General features: G+C 40.2%; 1 protein-coding gene across 4 annotated transcripts; it reads right to left on the bottom strand.

Annotated features, from left to right (window-relative positions):
- Positions 1 to 234: 234 nt before the first annotated feature.
- Positions 235 to 17,068, bottom strand: LOC101169236 (WW domain-containing adapter protein with coiled-coil-like). Of its 4 annotated transcripts, none has more exons than XM_011486425.3 (14): positions 16,724 to 17,067; positions 16,322 to 16,355; positions 15,985 to 16,039; positions 15,320 to 15,509; positions 8,292 to 8,383; positions 6,519 to 6,628; positions 6,292 to 6,389; positions 5,928 to 6,215; positions 5,265 to 5,381; positions 4,845 to 4,993; positions 4,579 to 4,670; positions 4,284 to 4,464; positions 1,570 to 1,697; positions 235 to 1,482 (listed from the first exon to the last, which is right to left on the bottom strand). In XM_011486425.3, exons 1-14 carry the CDS (start codon positions 16,752 to 16,754, stop codon positions 1,413 to 1,415), a joined length of 1,635 nt encoding a protein of 544 aa, XP_011484727.1. In that variant the 5' UTR covers positions 16,755 to 17,067; the 3' UTR covers positions 235 to 1,412. The 4 variants fall into 4 exon arrangements, with proteins under 4 accessions (XP_011484727.1, XP_011484728.1, XP_020566541.1 ...); XM_011486426.3 differs by having other exon boundaries at positions 4,284 to 4,461; XM_020710882.2 differs by lacking the exon at positions 5,265 to 5,381 and having other exon boundaries at positions 16,724 to 17,068.
- Between the last annotated feature and the right edge of the window lie 2,904 nt (positions 17,069 to 19,972).

Genomic DNA, 19,972 nt, shown 5'->3' with positions numbered 1-19,972 from the left:
TCTTAAATTAATTTCAGTTTTAAATGCATGGAATTACAGCAGGTGAAAGCAGCATGGCAGCTTTCAGAAATGTTGCCCACTGTCTCCATCTTGTGGCCACAAAAAGAAGTGTTATTTTGAAAAAAAATCTTAAAATAGAAAATTACAAATTACAAAATTACAAAAAAATCTGCAAAAACGGCAACAGAGTGTAGATACCAAGTAAGAGACGAAAAGCATAATAAAAGGCGGCAGCTGTGTTATAGCATTTATTCACATATTTTATGGAATACAAAGCCTCCAAACCCTGATCCCTCTCCCCTCCCTTCCCTAAAAGAAGAGTGCACCTCTGATCTGATGGAAACTATTCAAAGGTTCAAAAAGAAGAGACAAAAAATCTGATATAAGCTGGAGTGTACAACTGTAGTTAAACTGGATTCTGGGGGAAAAGTTGACAACCAATTGTGGCTGAAGTCAGATGCAGAAATACTAGAGGGGCAGAGGAGTGATTCCTTCTGTTAAAAAAAAAAAAAAACTAATCTGATTTACATTTGACAATAACTTAATTTTTTTTGAAGAAAAGTTAGTAAAAGGAATGTAATATTTCTAATAATTTCACAAAAAGCTAGTGGGCAAGCAAAAAAAACAAAAACATTGGCGCACAAAAAGCAGAGTCAAATCCCAAACTGGCGGGCCCGAAAAAGGCGTGAAAAATTCTGTAGTGCACTAACACAACTTGAAGTGAATTTGTATCACTGGAACAGGAAAAAAAAAAAAAAGTTCTCATTAAAGTAAAAACTAAAGATTTGAAGTCTCTTTGTTTCTTTTGATTTTTTTCTTTTCTTTTATGTGAAAAAACAAAAACAAAGCAGGCTTGAAAACTATTGGATGGCAAAACAATTTACAAGTAAAATGCAAAGTAACTGATGCATCACCGCAATGACTCCAGACATTTCTATGCATGACAGATATATCAAAAGTTCTGCGAGTAAACAAGCATGTCCTACTCCCCACCCCCCCCTTCAAAGAACGTCCACACAGATTATAAGATGGATTTTAGGTCATACTGAATCTCTTTCTCACCACTACACACAAAAACACACCTGAAAACAACTTGAGTCAATATATTAGACAGAATCCGAGCGTTGTGGATTCAGAAGGTGCCGTTTGTAAAGAGCCTCAGGTCCTCTGTGTACGCCTGGTGACAGTAGATGTACTGTCAGGCTGGCCTTTTTTCAGAAAAGGCGGTTAATGTGGTGGATGGGGGGGGGGGGGGGGATTAAAAACAAGTAGACAAAAAGAAAAAGAAAAAAAGACTTGTTGGTGGCCAAAGCAAAGAGAATAAATGCTCTGCAGCAGCCTGCTGTCCGTGTTTATTCTTCTTCTGCTTATTGATTTCCTCCGACCATGCAAAACCTTCTCTTCTTAGGTCCTCAAACCATATAGGAGTTCTGATTCTTCAGTTTGTCCAGTTCTTTGATTTGCTGCCTCAGAAACAGGATCCTGTAAGGACAAGGAAAAGCAGATGGTTTAAATACATGTCAGCAGCAGCTCGCAGGGGGGGGGGCAGGGTTGTAGCTGTGGTCTCACCTCTGTTCCCTCAGCGTGGCCTGAATTTCACACACTCTGACCAGGGAGCGCAGGTTTTTCATCTCTGTGCAGATTTCAGACATGTACAGGCTGCCCATGTTATAGAAGTCCTCGCGCAGCCGAGCCGCCTGGTGGAAAGTTTGGGGGAGAATGGTTTTGAACATCGCCTTACAAACGTCCTCTCACATCCTTCGCGTACTGAGAGAGTCTGAATGACCTCATGAACCCAGATTAGCACGCCTTTGTAAAGGTGAACCTCATCTCTCAACATCTTCCCTGTCTTTCATAATGAAATCAAGAAAAACCTTTAACGGTAGCTCCTCCCACAAACTGCAGGAGTATAATAATAATAATAATAATAAGCTTTATTTGTATAGCACCTTTCAAGATATAGAATCACAAAGTGTTTTACAGTAAACATAAAGGCAAGAAACACGTGATACAATACACATATAGAAATAAGACAAAGTTAAGAGAACGCCATTTTAAAAAGATACGTTTTAAGCTGCTTTTTAAAAGTACTGAGTCCACAGATCTGAGGCTAAGGGGGAAGGAATTCCAGAGAGATGGAGCAACCGCTGTGAAGGCTCTGTCACCTTTTGTTTTCAACAGAGTTCTTGGAATAACCAGCAGACCTCGGTCACAAGATCTCAGGGAACTGTTGGGAGTGTAAGGCTGTAGGAGGTTTGTTAGGTAAACCGGTGCTTGGCTTTTCAAAGCTCTGTATGTTAGTACCAGGATTTTAAAATGCACTCGGTAACGGATGGGGAGCCAATGAAGCTGGTTCAGCAAGGGGGTGACATGGCAATACTTAGAGGATTTTGTTAAGAGCCTAGCAGCAGCGTTCTGGACAACTTGAAGCCGTTCCAGAGATTTTTCCTTTAAACGTGTGAAAATGGAGCTGCAATAGTCGAGGCGTGTTGAAATAAAAGCATGGATGATCGTCTCCGTTTCTGAGCGTGACAGAATAGGACTCAGTTTAGCATTATTCTTCAACTGATAGAAACAAGAGCGAACAAGTGAGTTAATATGACAGTTGAGAGATAATACAGGATCTAAAATAACACCGAGGTTCCTCACAGAGGGTTTAATAAAAGCTCTCGACTATCTGAGGCAGGCATTTGTCCGGAGCGCACTTCGGTTTTAGATTCATTTAGTTGAAGAAAGTTGTCACTCATCCAGCTCCTGACAGAGTCCAGACACTTGAGTAGAGTCTGTATTTTAAAAACATCCTGTGGTTTAAAAGACACATATAACTGAAAATCATCAGCGTGAAAGTAGTAAGAAAGATCCTTCAAAGAACTTAAAATATGCTGTAAAGGCAGCAGATATAAGTTAAACATTAATTGTCCCAGGACAGACCCTTGTGGTACACCACAGGTAAGTGATGCTGAAGAAGATTTGAATTTGGAAAGACCTACATAAAATGACCTTCCTGACAGGTATGAGGGGAACCAATTTAAGGCGGATCCTGATATCCCGACCCAGTGCTTCAGTCTATCTAGCAGGACGTGATGGTCAATAGTTTCAAAGGCTGCTGTCAGGTCCAGCAGCAATAGCACAGAGCAATGTCCTGTATCACTTTCCATCAGGATGTCGTTTGTGACTCTAAGAAGGGCTGTCTCCGTAGAGTGAGCTTTACGAAAACCTGAGTGAAACTGAATGGGGGATCCCGTGACTCTCCAAAGCAGCCGTGAGCTGTGTGGCAACAACTTTTTCTAAAATTTTAGAAATAAATGGAAGGTTGGGTGATGGGTCTGTAGCTGCTGAGAAAGGACGGATCAAGCTCAGGTTTTTTGAGAAGAGGACGAATGACGGCTTTCTTGAAGTAGTCAGGGACTTGTCCAGACACCAGGGATGAGTTTATTATTGTCAGGACGCAGGGGCCAATGGACTGGAAAACCTCCTTAAAGAGAGATGTGGGCAACACATCAAGAGAGCAGGAGGATGTCTTCATTTTACTAACTAAGCTGACTGGCTCAGATAAAGAGATAGGTAGAAACTTCTCTAAAATTACAGACCGTGCTGGGCTAGGGACCAAAACAGCCCCAGCTGCAGGACGCAGAGAACCTTTGACTGATCGGACTTTTTCGATAAAAACCTATCACAATCATTGTTCGAACGAATGGGAGCGGCAGGTAGAATGGGCGTGACAATGTTATTAATGGTATCAAATAACACCTTGGTGTTAACGCTACTTTTAGAGATAAGATTAGCGATGTAAACTGACCTCGCATCCCTGACAGCACTGTTAAAAGAGACTAGAAGGTCCTTCAAATGAACCAAATGTACAGGTAGGTGGTTTTTTTTCCAAAGACGTTCGGCTTTTCTGCACGGCCGCTCAAGGTGACGAATACTGTCATTTAGCCAAGGGGATGCCTTTACAACAGGGGCTAGTTTAGTTTTAATAGGACAGATGTCGTCTAGAATGGACACACAGTATCTGTTAAAATGATCTATTAAAAGATTAACATCAGTGCCTGGAGATAAAACCAAGCAAAAAGCTTCAGAATCCCCTCACTGTCGCTCCCAACACCGGCTGAATCATGAAACCGGTGTGAACGTACATTCAGCTTTTAGACAGCGACTTTAAAAAATAAAAAATAAAAAAATGGTGGATGCAAATTTGGTGTGAAGGCACATTTGTTTGGAGCCGTGATCAGTTGCACCCCTACTACTCAACATAAAAAATAAATAAAAGAGGTGGATTGTACCTGCTTTTCAGTGTTCTCTGAAGGCCACCCTTGGATATGTTTGATGAGGTTGTCATCAAAATGAGCAGCCAGGGAGGGAGTGAAGGAGCCCGGAGCCTCGAGTTGAGTGTGGCTGCTGGATGCTGCGAGAGGCAGTGAGCCACTCGATACACTAGATCCTGTGCACAGAAGCTCCTGGCTGCTGGAATGAGAAACTTTTATACGTTCTGCTTAAAGGTTCAAAAAGTGATCTCCTGTCTTTTCTACAAAGACGGAAAACTTTTATGGCGTGCTGACTTCATTTCTGTGAAGCTACCTTCTCTGCTGCAGAGTTCTGGGGTCTTCAGGACGCTTTTCTGTTGTCTGGGAAAAGGGAGCTGCTCCTTGTTTTCCTGAAGACATACTGCCCTAAAAGAGAGAACAGAGGCCAGAGAGAGGAGAAAAATGTGAGTCCAAACAAAGCAGCTGTGGAAAAACCACAGAGATAAAGCATCCTGAGGTAGAGCAGACATAACAATACAAACGACAAAAAAAAGGGGATTTATGAGCAGCAAGAAGCGCACCTTTGTCCCTCCCACTCACCCTGGTTTGTGTGGATGTGATGCTGGCAGCGTGCATGCCCAGAGGGGGCTTCTGGGTGTTCTGGGGTACGCCATTCCGGGGTGAAAGGTACGGCCGCGGTGATGACGAGTCGGTCGCCAAAGAGACCGGGGATGGACTCGAATGCTGAGCTGAAAGCAAAAGAAACAGATGTTCATGATTTTGCAGACTCAAGCCATCACATGGAAGCTGCTGGTTTGTAGTTTAACTCATCTCAACTACACAAAACCCCAGAAAAGGCGTTACCACGGGCAACAAAACAAAGAAATCGAGTCTGATGAGACTTGAAAACTCTCTGGATTGTAATTTTGATACTTAAAGTGAGAACAAGAAAAGAAATTTAGGATAATATCTATAAAAAAAAAAGATCTGAAGTGCAGCAAGTGCCAGACGACGCTGTACCTTGATTGGTCTGCTGAGCGGCGGCGAGCAGAGCAGTGACGTTGAAAGCAGGTCCAGCAGCGAGGAGCTTATGAAGCACAGACCGCAGGGAAGCTTGAGTGACAGCAGCTGTCAAGACTGCAGGGAGGGCATGGAGACACACTCATGTTAGTCAGGAGGAGAAAAGCACAAACGCCATCCGTCAGGAAACGCGGGCTAGCCGCCAATGGAGCCGACTTTTTTTTTTATAAGTTTATATTTCATGTGTGATGAAACCGGAAATCAGAAGGAGGAAGTGGAAGGTTAAAGGCAAGCGCGTTCTAACAGAACAGAAGGAAATTCCTCTCCAGGTGACTGTTGAAGTGTTTGAGGTTAGAAGCTGCAGCATTCGCTTTTCTATCATCATCTCTGACCACCGAAGCGTGTCTGCACGTCTTTAAACAAACTTTGCAGCACTTTAACACCTTTGAAAAACTATATTTGCTATCAATTTAAACTCACATTTTTTACAAAAAAATGTCTTTTTTTTTTTAGATAAAAAGGATTTTTTTTTGAATCAGCAAGATTCTGAAATGTGCAACCTTCTCCGTCTGCTGGCTTGTTAGAGGACTTCTGATCTGTCCTTACTTATAGGAAAGACTTTACAGAAAGCTGTAGAGGCACAAACTCCTCTCCCATCCTCACCCTCGTTGAGTTTGGCCACGTCCATGCTGCCGTTGTTCATCTGCAGCGTCGCCTGCAGCGCCGGCAGAAGCTGATGCAGCAGCGCCGGGTCCTGGAGCAGCGCAGACGACAACACGGATGCAGAAGCCTGGCCCGAAGCGGACGAGGAAGAGGAGGATGATGATGATGAGGTGTTGGAGGGGGCAGAACCTAAAGCAGCAGCAGAGTTTAGGCTCTGAGCAGAAGAGGAAGAGGAGGAGGAGGAGTGGCTGGAGCTTGAGGGGGTAGACTGTTCTCCTGCCGTCGGCTCTGTGGAATAAAAACGTCGCTTTGAAAAAGACGAGTAAACAAAGGTGCGCGGCTCATTTCTCCGGGTCAGACTTACTGGATGCAGCTTTGTCCTGCAAGGCCTCTTGTCGGTAATCCATGTCTTTCGGGAAACTGTTCGTTGCCATCTTGGTCGTGTCTTTCTGACGTTGTTCCCTAAAGCAGAAGTAAATAAATACATGCGATGAAGTAAAAGAGATGAAGAGCTGCTTGCAGCCTCCTGTTTTTTTTTGGTTTGTTTCTTGTTTTAATTATAGCAGGGCATCTATCTGAGGAGCAGCTTACCTCTCCAGCAGGTCCTTGGGCTTCTCCCACTGGGAGACCTCAGTCCTACAGTTGTAGTAGTACTTTTTCCCAGAAGAGCTAATGTGTTCGGTCCAGTCGTCTGCTGGGTCCTGGTGTTGAGACAGAAGAAACAATTAAAGATATTAGTGAAATACAGTTCTTTTGCACTGATTGGATTTTTTTTTTTAATGAAACTACCATCTTCATATTAGAAAAACATCTTTAAATCTGACCATCTTTAAATGTATTTTAAAAGGCGTCGCCAGGGGTCTTTTAATTATGATTGTCGTTTTTAGTTAAAATCACTTTTCAAGGGCATAGTTTCTGCAGAGTAGCAGGAGTTCATTAAAGATTTTGGGTGGGACTGTGGTTCCTTTAAAGGAAAGCTTTTTGAGCTTTTAAAAGAAATATGCACCTCACTCTTGACATGACTGTATATCTCATGTTTTAACCTTTTCACTACTGTTCATTTTAACTGTATTGTCTTTTCTATTTATTGTTTTAACTGTATTTTTTCATAGGTCTCAGGTCTCCTTTGAAAAACAGATCGTATCTCAATGGGACTTCCTGGTAGCTCAGATGAAGAAATAAAAGACGTACCTGGATCGATTTGTCTGCAAATGGATGCATCAGCCTGCAGCACGGAGCTTAATGACCGCCCAGCAAATTTTCTACGTCGGCGCCTTATTCACAACGATTTAAATAAGGACATACAAATTCAATTTTAATCCTAATTTTCTTTTTAAATGTCCTCTATCATCGGAAAAATGCCAGAAGAACAAATGAAAAACACCAAAAACCCAGTTTTTGTTGGACTTGGTTTTAAAGTTGCCTTAAACTGATAAATTCCTATTCTATGTTATGCTTACCAAAAAAAAAAAAAAAAAAAAGAACTGGTTGTAACTCAATGAACTTGCTGCAGGTAAGAAAAAGCAGAGTTTGATGGAAGTGAAGAGGAAAAAAAGAGACGGATTTCTTTAACTCTTCGATTCTGTGTTTCTGTTTGTCAGGAAAAAAGGATTTAGTGTTTTATAGAACCCAATAAAATTTGTTGAACATTTTTAATAATTGGATCAATATTAGATGAAACTGTGCCAAATCGATTATGAAACCAAACTCAACGGAATTAGGATTTTTGGCAGTGATCCCAGGATTTATTAAAACCAGGGTTAATTGTGATAAGGAACAGAAGTTTGGCCATAGAATGAAACATTGAGAATTACAGGGAGAAAGAAAAGATCTCACAGTAATTATTTGATGTCATTCAAACCACATCCTGAAAGAAAAACCGATCTAGCAAAAAGCAAGTTTGTGCTACAGCTGTGTAGATGATAGTTTGTACAATTTTATTAAAGTTAAAGGAGAAAAAAATGCGATAGAGCAAGCACTATATGCAAAACTGACTGATGCATTATGGGTGAAAAATTCTACCTGATAAATGAAGATTTGTAAACTGCACACTGAGACAAGAAAGCCAATGCAGGGTCCTAAACCAAACCTTTCTTTTAGTTACCAGTTCTCCTGCATATGAACACACTTGAGCCGATCAAATTGAATCGGACAATTATAAAAGCAGTTATCAGTATGAAGCAGCTACAACATCACATTTTTTAAGCTGATCTTTCAGAGCTGCACAGTTTGGGAACAACAACGGCCTGAATGTGGGACTGTGAGTGACAGATCTGCATAAAAGTCGACAGAGTAACCAAAAACAGTATGCTCCTCCAAAAATCTGAAGAACTCAAGTGATGTAAGTATCAGCCATCGTCTCACCCTGTCTGCAGGCTTGCTCTGAGCAGCATGAGGGTCAGCGCCATGCTGGGCGCTGTTGTTGTGGGAAGCCTCCTGAGGCGAGCCGCTGGTGCCTGCAAGAAAACCTTTCGCTTAATAAATCACGTCATAAAACGTCGTCATCATCATCTATTACAAAGTCCCAGCTGAAAATGAAGAGGGAAGATCTTAAAAAAAATATGGCAACAACTTTGATGGCAGGAAAGGATACTGAATAAGGTATTCATAGGAAAATGGATAAAATGGTTGATAGCCCTCTGTTAACAGAAGAAAAATCGACAAGGAATAAAGCTAGAAATTGACAAAAGCGTTAAAGTGAAAATAGGAAGCTTGAAGCCTGTTGGGCTGCATCCTCTGGATGTGACATCATGAGGAAAGTTGAAGACAAAATCAATTGGTACCAAAACAGGTCAAGAACAATCACTAAAAAAAATGGTAAATTTAAGGTTTAGAAACACTGTTAGATGGCCGTCTTAGCCAACCGAGGCTTTTTGTGAGATAACCAAGAAAGACACCACTGATAAGAGTACGGATGCACCGAAGCAATTCAGCTGAAATTGCCTGAAAGGCATCTTTTCAGTATTTAACCTCAAAACACTTGGCCTGAAACAGGATGTGAGGCAATCGAAACCACATCTGTGAGCTGGAAATATTTTTCTGTGTCAGAGACAGATAAAGGAATAGGAATTTGTAAATTGCGTGTGCTGAAATATTAAGAGGTGGTGCAAGTGCAAAGAGTTTTTGAAGCATTCTGAAAAGCTGAGGGGTCCTCCCCCAGGACGAACAGGCGGTGTACCAGAACTATTTTGAGAAGAATTAGCTTATCTAACTCTACAACTACATGTTTAAATAGTCCAGCAGGCTTCATCCAGATGGAGTTGGAGTATGGCTGGAAGCACGAGACGAGCCAGAGGTAAAGTCCACAGCAAAGACGATTTATTTTGGGGAAAAATCTAGATTTTATTTTCCCAGCTTTATGCTCTCTCGCGCTTCCGTTGTTAGGGAGTAAAAAACTGGTTGTGACTCAATGAAGCAGGTAAGAAAAAGGAAATTCTGCCAATTGCTTTTGTGTAGCTTCAGTTTAAGCTGCTAAAACAGCAGAACATACGAGAATTTTCCAGACAGAACTAGAGGATAATCCTGTTGGACTTACAGAAAGTTTTATAAAATGTGTTGATTTAGAGTCAGCGGTGTCGTTAGACAATGATGCTACGGTGCTATCAGGCTACGCTAACGGGCTGTTCCGTGTGTCGCCTACATGTGATCACGAACCGGTTTAAAGGTGGACTATATTTTCACGGAGTCGACTTTGATATGTGGTGGATAAATGCAACAAAATGAATTCAGAAAAACTGTATTTTGTAAATAAAATAAGAGGTACTTTGAATGGAACTTTATTAGAAGTACCTTCTGTAACATTACAGAGCCGGCGTTGAGCTAAAGCCCTCGTGAGAGCGCTGCTTCTTTACTGTCAATGGCAAGAATCCAGAACACGATCATGTTTTTGTTATGATTCCATGTAAAAACAAAATCACCTGGAGGAAGAGTAAGAAAAAATGTTTTTTTTCTGTCAATCTGTTCCCGTTTAGTAAATCTGTCCTAAATATATTCCATCATTTGTCATTTTTGTTAAAGACAGTAAAAGCAGGGAAGGAAAAATCGATTTCGTATTGAAAAAATAGAGATTTTATTTTTTGGCTATATCGCCTAGCTCTAAATTATGGATGTTATACCTACAGCCATAGGATTGGATACGTCAGAACAAAATACCATCAATATTTCTAAAAACTTCACAACCATTAACATGGGGGGGAAAAAAGCATATTTTGGCTCATTAATCTTTAGTTACGATATGAGAAGGGGCCTGAGTAACTTAATTCTGTGATGGGGCTCTTTAACTGCATGTCAAAATAAATGTTTTAACTTTTTCCCCAGAATGCTAATTATAGTCATACATTTTCCACAATTGGACAGCGACGTTATTCATTTTTTGGAGTGGCGATCCACTGTAATATTAACTTTAAATCTTGTTCACTGTATCTTGCAGCACTAGAGAATTCCCAACGGTGCACTTTAATTTGAATCGCCCTTTCATGAAGGCTGACGCGGAAAAGCGGCAGTAGTTGTTATAGGTGGGTGGGGTCACAGTCACAGTGCTGCGTGATTGGACCCTTTCCCTATGGAAGGGGAAAAAAAGCGCCTTGTAAGGAGAGATTGTCTCTAAAACATCAAATTAAACAGTAATATGAGAAATTTCAAACAAATTCTTTCATATTGAAAATCTGATGATAAAAAGGCAAAAAATAGTATTAACTTGTCACTTTTCCAATCTAAATTTTACATACATAAATGCAGAGTAAAAAAAAAGAAAACTCTAAAATTTACTGGATTTATGATAGAAATGTTTCAATTTTATGAATATGATAAAAAGATGAGTACATCCAAAGCATGTAGCACTGGAACAATATGTGCTTTTTTGTTAGATTAAGATTTCCCTCCCCTGAGAATTTTTTTCTTTTTTAGCAATTTATTTATTACTAGCAAACATCCTTTTTGCTAATTATGTTCCTGTTATTTTTTATATACTGTAATTGATTCTATTTTTGGAAAAGTAATTCTGATTATCTGCTAATTGATGATGTGGTGACGATGATGATTTGGTATACTGTTCAATAAAGTAAAGAAAATGTCAAACAGACAACAGATCAGGGTTTACTGTTGTCTCACACTCTTTAGATTTAAGTGCTAAGATTAACTGCTAGTTTTAGATTTTATAAGAACTTCTTAGGATCACATTCTCATTTTGCTCATGTTTTGTTCTGAAATGACTCATTTTAGATTATTACACTAGTATTTTGTCACAACAATTAGGTAGAAAAAAACTAAAAAATACAACCCATTTGTTTAGACCTAGGAAAAAAATACTTAATGGGTTATATAACATTTCTTTTGAAGTAATTCTATTTAACAGCTTTTTTTTTAGCTTGTTTTACACTTTTTGAACGCTTGTGTGGAACTCCTAGTTTCTAGATTTGGGCATCATCCTATAAAATTTCTTGTTAAGTAAAAATTACTTGCTGCATGTACTGAGGCTTTTCCTACTTTCTAGTGATTATCTACTTAGTGTATTCCTTTCCTATTTTTGGGTTACCTCTTTTTACCGCAGTCATGGCGACTCACGTTTGCAAGTTTATATCTAACAGGGGTTCTCAACGTTTTTGTAGCAGAGGGCCAAACTAAGAACTCCACGTTAGACTGGGGGCCAATTCTGGTGAAAAAAAAATGTATTAACAGAAAAAGTTGTTTATCATAACTTTCAATGACCAAGTGTCATTTGTACAGTTAACCAGGCCCTCCAGATGTTTTCCCAGTTGCAGTCAGAGGTTGCTGCCCAGATCTTCTACTCGTCTAGTAATTGTATCATTTGATAGACTTATTTCTTGAAACTTTTTCTTTTGCTCTGGACAAACAATGTCAGCTACTTTCAGTATACGTTGTTTTTACAAACTCCCCGTCACTTAAGGGCTTGCTACGCCGGGCTATTTCCAAAACCACAACGTAGCTAGCCTTTGTCACAGCTTCACTGGATTTAGACATTTTTGTAAACATCTGCTGTGCAGCATAGCCTCGTTGTAGTTGTTGGAGCTTATTGTTACGCTCCTCACCGGTAAATTTGTCATAGTTTTTATGATTTGTAACATAGTGACGATTTATGTTTAATTCTTTGAGCATTGCATTTACCTGCTTGCAAATAAGGCACATGACTATATCCTGACCATGAGGTACGACAAAGTAACCATTTGTCTACTTGGCTTGAAGGCGCCTTTTCTCCTCGCCAACACGTTTTTCCTCAAAGGAACCTACTCTGGCTCTCTTTTTTTGAGGGCTACATAAAATTTTCCCGTGGGCCGCCATTGGCCCCCGGACCGCACTTTGAGAACCCCTAATCTACAAAGTTTAGCTTTCCCACAGTCATATGGCGTTCAGGCGTCAGCATCGGCCCTATGTTTAATCTAACATGGATCGATGCAGAATATAATGTGTGTGTGTGTGTGTGGGGGGGGGGGGGGGGGGGGGGGCACAGCCTCAACCATTGAACGGTCTAAAGTGGACGCCAGTCAGTGACAATGCAAGAAATATAGCAAAAGCAATAGAAAAAAAGCCAGCTAAAAGCAACAGAGTGCATGGTTCACACACTACATTTAATTGTCAATGAGGGAATGCTGACTCAGCACAGTGTAAATGACACGCCAGTCATTTGTAGAAGGATTGTTGGCCACTTTAAACAATCTCAGCTGGGAATCTCATATTTCATTCTGAAACCATTTAAATAATTCAAGCAAGATGTGAGGACACAGCGTGATGCTGCTTATTACAAAATGGAAAGCCTCCTGGTGCAAAAGCACACCTAGGCTTGAACTTGAACATCCTGCAATATGAAAGGAGAGTCTTCTCTCTCTCTTTTCTCGTCCCCTTTGAGGAGATAAGTAAAAAGATCGTCAAATGCATTAGAGTCAGATGTTATTGTCCTGATTTTACACTAAAGCATCTATTAGGCACAGAAACTGAAACGGATCACCGAATGGAAACTACGACAAAAAGTATCCTTGGAGTCGGCCAACTCGGAGTCTGCCATCAACTCAGACCCACTCCTCTTCCTCGCAACTGTACTTAATCTATGATTTCAGGATCATTACTTGGAAATAGAGATAAAACAATGAATGGGAGAAAAGATTCAGTTGGTTGAAGCTAGGGCTGTGATGATAACCGCATCACCGCGGTGATGAGATGATCACCGCGGTGATGACTCGTCACTGCACGTTCTGCATATGGTGCGTGATTTGAACTATAATAAACACATTCATCTTTGCTAATAATTTACTTTTTCGGCGAGTCCTGTGATCAAACTTCAAGGGCTTCTGGGGGAAATAGCCCACATCCTACGCAAGGGACGGACAGTCCATTATACATATTATGGGGGGAATTTTTTTGTGTGTGTCTGATTTTAATTAACTGCTTTCCATTTTTCAGTACTTGTAATGTTTACAGATAATGTTAAATTAAATACACACAAACACGGGCATAAAAGACAATAGCGTAATTAAAACAGTTGGAGTTAGTTATATTTTAATTGCAAGTTTGCCTGCCGGTAGCTTCATATGGTATAGGCAATATAACCTATGGCGGCCCTCGAGAATTTAGTGTCTAAACCAGGGGTGTCAAACTAATTTCACATCAGCATAGTGGTTGTCCTCAAAGGGCCAGATATAACTTATACATGTAACTAAATGTAATGTAATTTCCATTGTATTCGTTTCCATTACAAGCTGCGTGCGTTCTGGAGTGCGCGACGCAGCCACCCGCCGGAGGATTTTGTGTTCGGCGGCAACACCGCGATCCTGCTGCTTCATCTGGGTGATCAAAAATCCCACACTGTCACAGTTGAAGTGCACCCGCATGAAGAACGAGGAGCACAGCTAAATGCATGAGCCTTTACTGTCCTGCAAGAGAATACTCCAAGTAGGAGTTTAATTTTGACCTGGAAGGTGACGAGCTCAACTGTTTAACCTATGCCTAAAAATAAGGGTCCTCTTGGACCCTCTTGGAGAAACAACCAAGTCCTCTATCCTGATCTAAAATACCACAGAAATATCTACGCTCCCTGCAGGAGCATCAACAACGAGACTGTTGTTGCATCTCATGCCCTTGATGACAAAGGAAGTAGACTTCACTCTAATAAAGCAGAAAAGATTCTGTTCATCAAAAAGAATCAGCTATTTTTTATTATATAAAAAGACAGGACTTTGCTATTAGTGAATATACATTATCTATCCATCCATCCATCATCTATCCAGGCCGCGGGGACAGCAGTCCTAACAAAGACACCCAGACTTCCCTCTCTCCCTGACCACTTCCTCCAGCTCCTCTGGGAGCGACCCCTGAGACGTTCCCAGGCCAACCGAGAGACAGTGTTTCCAGCGTGTCCTGGGTCTTCCCCAGGACCTCTGCCCATTGGGACATGCAGAGCACCTCCACAGGGAGGGGGCATCTGAACCAGATGCCTTAGCCACCTTTGACCTCACGCAGAGGAGCAGCGGCTCTCTACGGGTGACCGAGCTCCTCACCTCATCCCTAAAGGAGCACCAAGCCACCCTACGGGGGAAGCTCATTTTGGTCATGACGAATGGTTGTAAATATAGGTCAGTTATGGCTTTATCCATTCTGGCACATGTGTTAATGTATTTTATTAATAATAATAATAAGTGGGTTATAAAAACCTTTATCTGATAACATTGTTTGGATGTAGAGGTAATGGAATGCAAGTTACCTTATAAACAATATTGGATTTTTGTAATTTGCCCAAAAAAGGAATTTTGATAGATTTTTTTGTTACTGAAACGCATGTCAGATATTTAAGATTTCTAGTTTGAAATAATTAGCAGAGATTGTAATTTTTTTTTAATTACTTGGCATATTGCTGCAGTTCTATCTAGAAACATATCAAACATTAAAAAAAAAACATGTTTTTTCTAGTCATACCTAAAAATAAAAAAAGTAAAAATGCCTGCTGTATTATGTTAAAGACAATTGAGATGAACATTTTATAAAAAAATATGAGTATTAAGACATAAAAAGCTCTAAAATATCAAAATAAAATTCGAGCAAGGACCAAATATTTCATGCAATGTAATATAAAGCTATAACAAAAGGGTAATAAGCCTAATTAAGAAAAAGTGATGAAGATATGTGATAGAGATTATTTTCCTGTTAAAGGAAAGGAAATATAGTATTCAGTTACTTGAATTTTTATTTTTTGTAAGTGTTGTGAACTGTCTTTGTTGTTTTCAGGCAATAAGACCAAGTACTAATGCTAGTAAGTACCATATATTCTGTTTCATTTTTTTCAAAGTTTTTACAGAAACCTCGAAGTAGACGAAAATCCATTTCATGTAAAGGCAAAAATTGGATTTTTATTCTGATAGTAATAAAATTACCTCGTCCAAACTTACCATTCTTTCCTCGAACACTGTGGGAGACTCGGGCCTTGCTATGTCCGGCATTGTCGCCATGTCTACTAACGGGACTTTCATCCGACCGTCGCAGTACCTTATAAGGAGGGATGGGATCCGATAAGCCGTCCCGCACCTTGTCATAGCGGTACAGGCTACCGGACTGACTCTTTGGCTGGGATTTATGGGCCTAGAAAGGATAACACAAAAGATGTGTTGAGATCGTTTTCGTCGTACAGGGTTTAGCTGAGCCATGGCTTTATACGTGCAAAGATGTATTGTTTTTAAGTTCTGAATCCAAACTGACTGACTGGAATCTGGGGGTTTTTTGGGCAGTGATCCCCAGATCTAGTTCCACAGCATAACTGAAAATCCACGGAAGGAATTTCACTAGAGCAGTCAGTCATCATTTTGCCTTTCTAGAAAATACTCTTCAATAAAAATAAAACAAAAATTCCTCAGCAGAGCAGCTCTAACGCGATACCCGGTAAGGAGGAATTTCATTTTTCATCACCTGTGTTTCATGTTGTACATATGATTACTTCAAACAGACTTATGGATCCTTGAGTTGACCTGTCTTTTGATAAGATGTACATGTTTCTTTACTCTGGGCTACAGTAATTTCAAGTTCAGTAAAGTGTAAATACAGTAGATCAAGAAAAAACCTGTGTGATGAGATCATTTTTGGATAGACTGGCTCTTTGGCCGGGATTTGAGGGCCTAGAAAGAAAGCATTTGTTGAGATCACTTTGGTCTTCCAGGGATTAAAACATAGTTCAAGTAAAATAATAAACAACTCCATATGAGTTGTGGTTTCATAAAGGCAAATAAATAAAGATTCAAGGTAGACCAATGTATTTGCTAAGGATGGCCCAGTTAAAGTTTCATTATAGTTCATTTCACGTTAAGACTTATTTTAAATAACATTGACTTGAATGTATTTTTAATGGGAGGGCGCTGGACGCCAGTCAAGCTTAATAATATGGCAGGTAGGATTTATACCTGATAGGATTGTGAATCCCTTCTGTCGTTGAACCTGTGGAGATACAGAGAAAATTAATTCAATATAATTTAACAGTTGTGCATTTCGATTTCCCCTTCTTTAGCAGAAGTGAGTTAAGTTAGCACGGTTAGCACTACGTATAGCTATTAGCCAACACTTTTAGCAGAAGTTTGAGAGAGAAATAATATTGTAAGTGTGCATTTAATCAAAATAATCCACCACCTAAAGGTGATATTTATCACTTTGGCGTTAGCTAACGTTCTGTTAACGTTAGCTACAACCCGGAACCTAAGCTAACTAGCATGCTAGCTGCTACGAGGAAACAGCCGGCCTTTTCGATAAAACATTCGCGTTCCACTTCCAAACACATTATCTGGTTTTAAGGCTAGTGATCGATTTACCCATCGCTGACTCTTGCTGGTTTCCTTGCATACATCACCATCAAGACCGTGGTGATGAGTATGCGTGTGTGAGGGGGAACCGTGGCCTCCTGTCTGTCTGCTTTCAGTTCTTTTTTTTTTTTTTCCTCCGCTTCCTGGTAGGAGCTTAGTTTATCCTATAAACCTGACAGCTGAGAAACTCCAACTGAGCCCCAGAACTGCATAGCGGGTGGTCTTTGCTAAAAGCCACCCTCAGCGCATCATCTGACATGTAGTTTAGGTATATGATCTAGGCTCGGGCGATGTAGCTCGGCGGATGCAGCAGGAAGCGGTGAAGCCGGAGCCAAACGTCAAGTTCAGAGTGTAAAATGAACTTCCGGTGTTGCCCTTCAAATTAAACCTTAAGTCGCCCAAAGAAAATCAGTAATAACGGGAGCACTTCATGAGGAAACACAATGTAGAAATTCATTACTTGTGTTGTCCTTTCGATCGCTTAATAAGCAATGGCTTTTGAGTGAGAAAAACACTGAGCCACTGCCTTATGTGAATGTTGTCATTTCATCCATAACTTTTATAGACTCCCTTTACATAGCTGTTGTTAGAGTCTATCCCTAACATCCCATCTAATCTAAATTGTCTTTTTTCACCTTTCAACATGTTCCTTCACCACCGTGAATCAACTTTCACTGATTTGTTTGGTCTAATTTGGAAATTTAGGGGAGGGGTTTGTGGGGGAAAAAATGAGATTTAATCAACTTACATTTAAGTTAATTTTTTGTATCAAATTGGTTGTTTTTTTTGGAGCCATCATCAATTCAAATCAATTTTATTATTATATGCGCCACCGCAGTGGTTAGCACTCTTGCCTCACAGCAAGAAGGCCCCCGGTTCAAGTCCTGGCTGGGGGACATGAAAAACACAACATCAACGGGGGACCTTTCTGTGTGGAGTTTGCATGTTCTCCCCGTGCATGCGTGGGTTTTCTCCGGGATCTCTGGCTTCCTCCCACCGTCCAAAAACATGCTTCATAGGTTGATTGGCAACTCTAAATTGTCCATAGGTGTGAATGTGAGAGTGAATGGATGTGTGATTGAGGATATTCTACCCTGCGACAGACTGGCGACCTGTCCAGGGCATCCCCTGCCTACGCCCAAGTGGCCGGGATAGGCTCCGGCAACCCCGTGACCCCGAAAGGGAATAAACGGTAAAAGAAGATGAATGAAGAAAGAAGATGAATAGCCCAATATTACAATAATAGTCATCTCAGGGGCCTCATACCAGAAATTGTATAGTGGACATAAAATCAAAAGGATCATGAAAGTCAAACTATTAGATAGGTAAATTCTAAACTAAACTAACTAAACAGACTAAACTGAACTGGGCATCCCTGCCCTTAGACCCTCCTTCGCAGTAAAAAAAACTCCTAAAAAAAATCTGGATTCCTGAATTCCGGAGGGAAAAAAAACACAAAACCTCAGGGGTGTCCACATGAGGGATCCTACCCCAGGACAAGCGATGTACCAGCACGATTAGAAATATTAGCTTATCTAACAGTACAACTACATGTTTAAATAGTCCAGCCGATGGGCTTCTTCCAGATGAAGTTGGAGGCCGGCTGGGGGCGCGAGACAAGCCAGACGCAAGTTATACAGCCAAGCGTAGGAGCAGGAGCAGAGACGAGGTACATGGTCAGGTAAAGGAGCACAGACGAGCCAGAGTTGAGGTCCACGGCAACTGAAATCTGGAATCACTCCCACTGTCCTGGGGGGGAGTGGGAACGAGGGACAATACATGAATCACACAACACCCAACAGAGGCATGGAGAACTAAATGATAAATAAATGAATGATCAAGAATAGACGAGAGAAGGAGAGGAGGAGAGGAGAAGTAGATGAGAGTAGAGGATAGTACCCCAGTGCACCATACTTTCCCAAACTTCAAACTTCTAGCAGCCAACTAACAAGTAATTGTCATTGTTATTAAGTTAAATTCAAATATGTTAATAGTAAGTGAAATATTCTCTGATTATTAGCTAGTCTAGCAATAAGCCTGTCCAAGGAAGAATCTCATAAGCCTAACTTTGAACCTACAAACTGTGTCGGCCTCTCTTACACGAGCTGGGACCTTATTCCATAAGACAGGGGCTTGTCCTGCATTTTTGTGAGCGAAATGTTCTGTTTAATTGGTAAGGCACCATGAGATCTTCAATATAGGATGGGGTTATACCATTTTGAACTTAGTTCAGTATGAAATTATGAGTGTCTTTCTCTGTAAAACTAATCAATGCTTAAGTACCGGTATTTAGTGGGTTAAGGCAGTTTCTTCTGTTCTGCAGTTTCTTCTGTTCTTATTTGATATTTAAATTATTTATTTTCTCTTTTTATTAGTTTTATGTGTGTATGTACATACATTTATTTATTAATTTATTTTTAATTTTTTAGTCACACTAACCATTTTATATGTCTATTAAGGTTTATGTAATTATTTGTTTCTTGTTCATGTTTTAAATATATTCAATTTTAATTTTATTTCTTTTACATTTTATTTGTAAATCCAGTGTTTTCCTCTGAGGGATCCTCCACATCGGTGACTGACCCTTCTCAGTGAAAGGGGTCGCTGCAATGGGATCCCCCGGGTCTGACTCTTTTGATCTTTTGATCTGGGGGTTTTCTGTGGTAGTGTTTTCCGTGAACTTAGGTGGGGGGTGACTGATGTGGACATGTCCCCAAAATATCGTTTCCCCACTTCAGGAGGACGCCAGGTCTCTACATTCCATCATTTTATCACTCTTTTATTATGGTGTGTGTCTCTGTGTGTTTGGGGGGGGGGGGGGGTTGTCGGCACTGTTTGTCTTGTCATCTTGTTTTTCCAATTTTATTGTATTTTATGCACAGCACTTTGAGTGACATGTGTTTTTGTAAAAGTGCTATATAAATAAAGGTTGATTTGATTTGATTCTGCCATGAGTCAGGCATTTTCTACAGTCTGAAAAACTGAGACTTTCTTATCTCTTTCTAATTTTTTACCTTCATGACTGCTCTCTGTAAAAATTTTAATTTACTTTTTCTTTTTTTTTTATCAGAATTTGAGTGCAGGAGAAGAAAAAAGGAAAAAATAATGTTGTGTTAACATTTATGATTTGCTTCAACTCTACTTGAATTTTTGTTTTCTTCCCCATAAATGATGGGAAATCAAGATTAAACAAAATGAAGGAACTCAAAAAGTCTTATTGTGAGAATTAAAGTATACTTCTTAATTTTACCTTGTTGT

This window comes from Oryzias latipes, chromosome 17 (assembly GCF_002234675.1).
Source record: "Oryzias latipes chromosome 17, ASM223467v1".
Taxonomy (NCBI): Eukaryota; Metazoa; Chordata; class Actinopteri; order Beloniformes; family Adrianichthyidae; genus Oryzias; species Oryzias latipes.
This window is presented reverse-complemented; position numbering and strand designations above follow the sequence as displayed.